This window comes from Nestor notabilis, unplaced genomic scaffold (assembly GCF_000696875.1).
Source record: "Nestor notabilis isolate BGI_N333 unplaced genomic scaffold, ASM69687v1 scaffold8510, whole genome shotgun sequence".
In the NCBI taxonomy this organism is placed as follows: domain Eukaryota; kingdom Metazoa; phylum Chordata; class Aves; order Psittaciformes; family Psittacidae; genus Nestor; species Nestor notabilis.
Genome location: NW_009910660.1, coordinates 27,991 through 37,154, shown reverse-complemented (window position 1 = coordinate 37,154; position 9,164 = coordinate 27,991). Strand labels below are relative to the sequence as shown.

General features: G+C 39.2%; 1 protein-coding gene across 1 annotated transcript in view; it reads left to right on the top strand.

Moving 5' to 3' along the window:
* The first annotated feature begins 306 nt into the window (after positions 1-306).
* LOC104403078 (zinc finger protein ZFAT-like) overlaps positions 307-9,164 on the top strand; it is a 15,718-nt gene continuing 6,860 nt past the window's right edge. Inside the window, exons 1-3 of the mRNA XM_010011117.1 lie at positions 307-427; positions 2,818-2,944; positions 4,557-4,687. Of these exons, the coding sequence (XP_010009419.1) occupies positions 389-427; positions 2,818-2,944; positions 4,557-4,687 (297 nt within the window). The 5' untranslated portion in view covers positions 307-388. The remainder of the gene's footprint in view (positions 428-2,817; positions 2,945-4,556; positions 4,688-9,164) is intronic.

Genomic DNA, 9,164 nt, shown 5'->3' with positions numbered 1-9,164 from the left:
AACTTAACATCCACCAAAGGGAGGCATGCAGACAGGAAAGCAGGACTGCAATAGCTTCCCAGATATACGAGTTGTTCCAGACTCTTCCCATTACCATTAATCCAGAATTGCCCTTCAAGCACTGTAGAAGTTCAACTACTTTATTTTTTTCCCCTTTTTCCATGTTGGGCACGTGGCTAAAGGAAAGCCTTTTAAATTACAGTTCTGTGGCCTGATTAAGATGGGGTCGAATTAAATGGGTTCTTACTGCCTTGAAAAAGAATTTATATGACAAATAACTCAAGGAATTTATTTGTGTTTCCTTATAGGTGGCATTAAGTGTCCTGTCTGCAGCTTCGTGTATGGCACAAAATGGGAGTTCAACAGACATCTTAAAAACAAGCATGGAATGAAGCTAGTGGAACAAGATGGGGAGACCAAGTGGGAGGTAAAGCAAAGTTGCCATGGCTTTGGCGCTAAGATTTTAAGAAAATATAGGGAGAAAAGTTAGGATAAGAATAAGTATTCCCAAAAGCGTTCTTGACTTCATATGCGATCAGGAGGTCATGCATTCTCATCTCCATTTTGAATGCATATAACTCTGTGACTGTTAAGCTCGACTGCTTTAATAACTGTACGATTAACATCCTTGTAAGTGCTTATTCCTGCATTTTAGGGCTCTGGTCCTCTATTTTTAGTTTCAGTGAAAGTGTGAAATTTAGAAACTTCCTGCATTTTGTTACATGCTAAATATCCGCTGGGGTTTACTGAAAGATGCACAAAGCTGCAAGCTTATTTTTAAGTAATGAAAATAGCTTAGGGCTTGGACCAGAAAAGGCTAGAATCTATTATCTAGTTATACAGAGTAAGTATGTGTATATATATGTATTTATATATATACACATGTATTTTTGTATATATATATATGTAAGTACATAGCAAGTCTTCTGTCACCTGTTCTGTGTTTTCAGCTTCAATCCAAAGTATATAGGAAATCACAGTATGATTAAGATCAGACCTTAAAAAGTCTAAGTTAGACCTAAGAAGCTGCATTAATAAAAACCAAGCCAACAACTGTAATTTTCTTTCTTTGGAGTGGAGTAGGGCAGCTACCTTGAGAGGGATTCCCATTTCAGGCTTTCCTCTGCTGCCATGTGGGTAGCAGTTTGTTCTAAACTGCAAACTCTTACAGAGCAGAGCTGACTGTAGGTGCAGAAGCTATGGGGAAACCACAGAACTATGTAGACCCATTTATGTAAAAAATTAGAGTTGGCAAGCTGAGTCTTTGCCCCTGCCTGAGTAGGCTGTTGTCGGTGTCCAGTGAGAGGAAAAAGCCACAAGTCAAGTGGGGTTGGGTCACCTCCACACTTCAAGACTTGTTCTGCTAAATTCAGGCAGTCTAACCCCTGTTATAAATCTAACACCTGATTCAAAAGAGCCATCCTGCAGTTCCTGCTTAACAGTTTTTGAGTATCCACAGGACTTGGGGTGGTGGTTGATGAGAAGCTTGACATGAGCCAGCTTCAGTGTGTGCTTGAGCCCATCAACCAACCGTATCCTGGGCTGCATCAAAAGAAGTGTGACCAGCAGGTCAAAGGAGGTGATCCTGCCCCTCTACTCTGCTCTCGTGAGACCTCACTTGGAGTATTGTGTCCAGTTCTGGTGTCCTCAACAGAAAAAGGACATGGAGCTGTTGGAGCAAGTCCAGAGGAGGCCACGAGGATGATAAGAGGACTGGAGCACCTCCTGTATGAAGACAGGCTGAGAAAGTTGGGGCTGTTCAGCCTGGAGAAGAGAAGCTGCGTGGAGACCTCAGAGCAGCCTTCCAATATCTGAAGGGGTCCTACAAGGATGTTGGGGAGGGACTCTTCGTTAGAGACTGTAGTGGTAGGACAAGGGGTGATGGCTTCAAACTTCAACAGGGGAAGTTCAGATTAGATGTAAGGAAGAAGTTCTTCGCAGTGAGGGTGGTGAGGCACTGGAATAGGTTGCCCAAGGAAGTTGTGAATGCTCCATCCCTGGTGGTGTTCAAGGCCAGGTTGGACAGAGCCTTGGGCGACCTAGTTTAGTGTGTGGTGACCCTGCTCATGGCAGGGGGGTTGGAACTAGATAATCTTAAGGTCCTTTCCAACCCAAACCATTCTAGGATTCTAGGGAATATTAAGTCCTTGAAAAAAACCAGAGTAGATTCTACATGGACAGTCATTCAATAAAGGGCAAGCATTTTAAATTGTAACCCTTCTAAGCCTTTTATCCATGTGAATTTCACAAACAGTCCTCTCTACACTTTCCCAGTAGATGCCCAAACCTGGAAAAACTTGAGGACATCCAGGGTGCAAGCACATCTCTGCTGTTGACACAAGTATAAATAAGGAAGTCCCATCAGAGCAGTAATGCATACTGACAGCTTGTCTTGAAAAAACACAATTATGGAAAGGATCATTTTTCTAGAACAAAATGCTGTTTTCAAACTTCAGAGGCATTTTACCAGATCTGCAGGGACATGTGTTACAGACTAATCTTGCTCAAAAGGTCTGTACTAGACCCTGATACGACAGAAGTCAGTTGTTAGTTCTAAAATAACCGTGCAACAGAATTGAAGTCAAGATAATTTAGCATACTTGAGACAACTTTCAAAGTAGAATCTAGAAGAAAACTATGGGATGATATCCTGACTCCCATGTAGTATTCTTCTGGAATTCTGTTTCACCCACTACTTCTATAACTTTAGTTTTGTTGTCCAAAAGTCATTCCTTTAAACTCAGAACTTTGATCATTCATGAAATTGCTAAATGGAGAGTGTGATTATTCATGCCTTGACTGGGTTTTGTTTTCAAGTTAACTGCTGAAGTTTCTGAAGAAGCATCTACTCAATATCTCCATATCACGGAGGCCGGAGAAGATGTTCAAGGCACTCAGGCTGCTGTAGCTGCATTACAGAACCTTAGATACACTTCTGAGAACAGTAAGTTACCTTTTTTTAGGTTGGAACACAAAAGATACCTTTTTTTCATAAATACATAGTTCTTTTGCGTATACTGGGCAATATATGACCTGCTGTGAAACTGTTAAATGGAATTTGTCATCCAGATCTTACTTCCAGGACTTTTCTTTGGAGATAAATAATGAGAAATGACCATTCTTAATGAATTTCTATCTCCTTAAGTCATTAATACTTATCATGCACTGTTTTGCACTTGATTATTAGGTGTGTGGAATTTCCTGCCTGTATTATTAAATACATTGTGAAATCAGCTATCTTGGCAGTGTAGATGGTGTGTATCTAATGGCAATTCTCTAGCTATTATTTTTCTTCTTGCTTAAGTCAGCCAGACTGCAGAAGTGACAGGGTGGAATAGCTCATTTACCACGTTCCCAAGACAGTACTAACAAACTTAATTCTGATGGTACACAAAACTGAGTAAGCTATTCTGTATCAAATTGAAGAAGAATCAGAGGGGGATTAGTAATGATTGCTAAGTGGGAAATAACAAAAACTGAAAGAAAAGGAAAAAATTCCACATTTCTGAGAGTATTAAAACATCAGAGTCTAGACCAATATATTTTGGTTTTACATATATAAATAAATGTGGTTACCAGAAGATAGTATTTTACAGCTGTTTACCATTGTGGTCTTTATAGTTCATAATACAGATACATTTCAAAAGCTTCTCCTTTTAATGGAATTTCCAAGCATGTTGCCATTAAATTAGGTTGCTGTCAATTTCTGTATATTATTTTATTTTAATGACTGGGAATTCTGGATGAGTAAAAATGTCTTAGGAATTTTTCTTAAGCTTTTATACATTTAAATGAAAATACACATGATCATGGAATGTGCTGTACATAACTTTTGATTTTAAGCATGAAGCTGTAGTTTTCAGAGTAGAATGATTTGCTTTTTAGTGCATTGAACTTCAGATACTCTTTCATCATATTGCCTCTAGGTATGAAAACCAGTACTATGCTGTCTAAAGGCAGTTATATAGAAAAGAAAGCTAAAACAAGCAAACATTTTTCAGTACTCAGATGAAATTGTTTCTTGTGTAGATAATATAAGTACTTTCTGTTTGAAATTAAATCATCTGTCCTAGATCCCCATCTCAGTTATTCTGTTAGGTTGAGGGGCATTGCACGTGGCCAGACAGATGGTAAACAGAAGCTTGTAATATACCAAATAGCTGTTGTGGTTATAGGTATAGAGCTCAGCTTCTATTTCAGCTGAATGTCTTGGCAAATACACATTTGGATTTGTAAACTCTTGCGGCTTCCTAATTTACAGTAACTGCTGTGAGCTGTACCTGTTGTTTATTTATCCAATGTATTCTTTCAGATCTCTTTCAAATAGGCATAAAAATGATCAGTGTGGCTTCACTTCCTGTTTCATACATTCCTCAGGCAAATTTGTTTTGTGACTACTTTCCTGCCATAGATCTGTTATTGAAGTGTCATATCATTGAGCTGCTCGGATTTATAAACAGCACTCTGTGAGTCTGATGTGCCTCTAGCACTTACATTCACATACTCTTAGAGCTGTTTTGTTGTAATGATCTTATGGTTGCTGTCTTTCTGATCAGGTGAAAGGCTTGATCCAACAGCTGTAAACATCCTGCAGCAAATCATTGAGTTGGGTTCGGAAACCCATGACACCACTGCGGTTGCTTCTGTAGTTACCATGGCACCTGGCACTGTGACAGTGGTAAAGCAGGTAAGAGCTCTTTGCTTCTCTAAACCAGCTATATTTAATTTTCATTGATTTATTGTGAAATGAGTATTATTTTGAACGGGCTAAATTTTGAATGACCATCAAGACACGTATAGAATTTATCCTAAACTGATCTTGTGCTACGTGTTGTGTGTATGTGTGTGTTTACATGCCCACACACATATGTGTATATACATACGTAAGGGCAAATAGTGACAGGACAAGGGTTAATGGTTTTAAACTGAAACAGGGTAGATTTTGATTAGGTGTAAGGAAGAAGATACTCGCTGTGAGGGTGCTGAGGCACTGGCACAGGGTGCCCAGAGAAGCTGTGGCTGCCCCATCCCTGGCAGTGTTCAAGGCCAGGTTGGACACAGGGGCTTGGAGCAACCTGCTCTAGTGGAAGGTGTCCCTGCCCGTGGGAGATGGTTGCAACTGTATAAGCTTTAAGGTCCCTTCCAATCCAAACCATTATATGGTTCTATAATATATACACATAAAAACACATTATTTTTGCATGTATATTAAATGCAAGTCAACAAATACACACATATATGTGTGCGTGTGTGAAAAGAGAACTTTTTTCTAGCAGGTATTTAAAATAACATACCTGTGTCCTGCGTGGTCACTTAGTTCCATTGTCATCTGAAAGAATCAGGATGTCCTTGGCACAGCTTTGATCGAGATACAGACGAGCATGGAAGGACATTGTTTGTGCATTGTAGTGCTGTAGGACCGTACACAGAGGTGAACCACTGTCATTAGTCTTTGCAGCGCTGTCCTGTGGCTGAAGTTTGATGGACTTGTGGGCTCCTAAAGTCATGTAGTCTGGGGAGAAAATGAGACTTCTCAGTCTCAGTTCACACTGAGGGTTGCAACACAAGTGATCTGTGGGCACGTAACAGCTCTGAGAAGAATATTGCAGGTGCTCCTTACAGCAGTTGCTTATGTGAGACAAAAGTGAGTGTGGCCACCCACACTTGAGATAAATAAAGAAAAATTCAGCTGAGTTGTTGTTGGTTGAAAAGATCTGTGGTTAATTTTGTTGTTACCAGGGAAGTTGTGCAAGACCAGAAAATACAGATCAATATCCAAAAAAGCATATGTAAGATTGATAGTTAATTTCAGGCTTTTGCATGAATTCTCTTTCCAGAAAAATGATGAATTCGACTGGTAAGTGATAGAGTTGATGATTGGCAGTATAGTTCACTTTAAATGGCACGAACCTTATGAGATATTGGTAGAAGTACTTTAAGGTGTGTCTTGTTTTTCTTGAAGCTTGATACTGCACAGCTTTTGCTAAAAATATTTGCAAAGCACAGTATTACTGAAGCACTTCAGAAATTAAGAATAAGATACACAAAATCAGCAAGTAGAAGGAAATGATTTTACATTTGAGGTGGCTGTTGACTGCAAACATCAGGACTTCTGCTCAGTATTTCTTCACAGAAACCTACAGTTTGATATTTGAATGTTAAACTTTAAAAATACATCATTAGAAAAATTCAGTGATTCTTCCTCCTCCAGTTATTAAATCTGATCAGTGTCTTACTCATCTTAAAATCTCTCGTCTTCCTTTTTAGGCCATCTGAGTTTGCTGGTCGCTTTTTGTAAGGAATTTTTTATATTCAAAATTAATGTTCTCCCTCACTTTTTAATCCATATTTCCAGCCTTTTGATTCTACAAGCTGCTAAGCAGTGATCGCTTCTTTTTCCTTTGCCTTGTATACATCAGTGACTCCCACTGGTCTGATGTCAAACTGTTACAAGCTCCACTCCTCTATCAAATCACAGAATCACCCCTTTGTCAAAGAGCACAGAATATTTTACTGCTTTTCTTGCTTGTTTTCTCCCCTGTCTCAGAGTTTTGTTAACAGAAAGCACTTTTCTTCCCTCCTGACTTGAAGCTGCACAGAAACAGAATCAGTGAAGAATTTCAGTACATCTCAAGCTGAGTGATCTTGCACTACCTTTGTTTGCACTGGATTTTACTAACACTTTACCTTGATGCCTGAAGCACCATTCCTCTATTAACGTGTTTCTTGCATATACTGGAATGCCTCCTCATTCCGTTCTCTGGTAGCCTCAGTGACTTTCCACATTGTGTGTGCAGATCTGATTTCCCAGGGGAGCATTGAGTGGCAATACGGCTATTGACTTGCTGACTTGACTGCTTAGTTACCCTTAGAGGGCTTCGTGGAAGTAGAGCAAGTACCAGGGGAGGCCTGTAGATGATGATGATTCCTCTTCTGAATTTTTCTCCTTTCACTTTTTTATTCTTTTTTCTCTTTTAATCTTCAATACAGATCACTGTTTTATCAAAGTCTGTTTGATTTGCTCTACAGCTTTAGTTCATTTCCACTTCTTGTCTTCCCACCAGAACATTGCTTCAGAATTACAGCCACAGCCATTTTTAAGTTAAGGAAAAGAAGCCTTGAAATGTTACTAACATGACTGTAATCCTCTCCTACTCAGTATTGTCAGCTTTTCTTTTTTTCTCCAATTCTGAGTAGCTTTCTGTGGGATATCACTCATTTGTACCTACAACTTTGTCAGGTTTTAATTATATTGGGTTCCTAATTGTTAACCTCAAGGTGATCTTAGGAAATGTTCATATTTCACTTTCCTACTGGAAAATTTATTCCACACTTTATTCCTTGACCTTCAGGTTCTCTTTGAGGGTGTCAGCAATATATCAGCATCATCTGCCACTGATTTTCCACTCTTGTTCTTTAATGGCCTCAGCGAGTCCTTGCTTTGAGCAGCTTGGTTCCATTTTTTTCCTTAACGACATTAATTGTAGTTCTGAGTTGTATGCTGTTATGTTGGTATTCTTCTTTTTCTCCAAGTATATAATTTATCTTTTTTTCAGTAGTTATTACCTTCATGTCTCATTTTTAACTAGCCCTTGCAAGTTACCTTCATATTTCTATATTTGCACCAAGGAACTTCTAACTCCTGAATTACTAGAATGTTGTAAAAGTACTTTGTGCTGTTCCACTATATTATTGCTCTTTTTGACTCCTGTTTCCTCCCTAGAACTTTCTCCCACAGCTGTTCTCTTCCTTACTTTTCACGCATGGAAGTGTCATGTACACTGGATCCTTAAAGTTATGTGTGAATCATAGAATGGTTTGGGTTGGAAAGGACCTTAAGATCATCTAGTTCCAGTCCTCCTGCCGTGGGCAGGGACACCACACACTAAACCATCTTCATGCTTCAGCACTTCCCCTAACCTATGTGCTCAGATACCTTCAGTGTGCAGTACTTGTATGTCAGCTTGATGCAAGACTTCTGCCTGCAGAAACGATCTCTGTCTTTATCCGTAAGTCTTTTTAGCACATTGTAAGGTGTCTAGTGTATTAACTAGATCTTGACTGGTATTATTGGTATATTTTATATATATTTGATACTGGTATATTTTTTAAATTGTTTTCTATGAAGTCACAAGACAGGCTACTGAGTTTGAGGTGTTCTGTTGAATTATTGTGGGTTGCATGTATATATATATTGAATATATTCTGGGTTGCATGTAGTGTTATTGCAAGTGTCTTAAATCATGAGTACACATTATAATGGAGGTGAAATCATGATCAGATTGTCAGTTCAAAGCTCCCAGCTCCTCAATGGGATGTTGAGAAGAAATAAAAAATCAGTTCTGACTTTGGAAACTTTGTGGCTTTTGTTCATAGGAATGATTCTGTAAAAGAAAACAAGTTGATAACGTAGCAATAACCAATCCTAGCCAGAACTGGGATTCAGTTTAGCGTTTTAAAGCCCCAGAATACAAACTTACTCTGTTGGCTTGGTTTATGATTGGGATATAGAAATCATCGTTGGGCCTGATAGTGTCATGTGCATGAGGCCTTTCAAAGGCTGTGTCTAGAGCCTGAAATGGCTTTAGCTCATTCTTGCCTAAGAGTCAGTATACTGACCTATCATCAAAGTTAAGCTTTTTCTGGTATTTAACTGAGGAGAAATCTTGTTATGTGACAGCTGTGGAAACAGGCAGCTGCTGAGGATCATCATACACACCAAATGCCTGAGAAAAAATCACTGATGTGAAGTTTTACCAGTATGACCTGAGATTGGCAAAAATCCACACTGAAGCTTTGATCACAGCATGGCAGGAGAAGTTCATCCTTGTCAGTCTGAGTCCTTTGCAGTTACTAGTGATCCAGTCTGGATCTCTTTCCGACACAACTAATGGAGGTGTTTCTTCATGGCATGCTAGTTCAGTTGTTCTGCACTGCTTAAAGGCCAAAAAACATAACGAGGTGGGGAAAAGGTGGGAGCAAAGAGTGCTAAGTGTGAAGAATAACTAGGAAAGAGGCTAATAAGTGCTTAGAAAAGGCAGGAAATATTGTTCGTCCTTGAAGCTTATTTCTTGAATCCTTCACTGCTTCAGAAGGGTTCCGTTCCCCCTTCTCAGTCTGTGTCCATCAGCTCTGTTTTCTTTGTGATTGTTGCTCTTCCATTT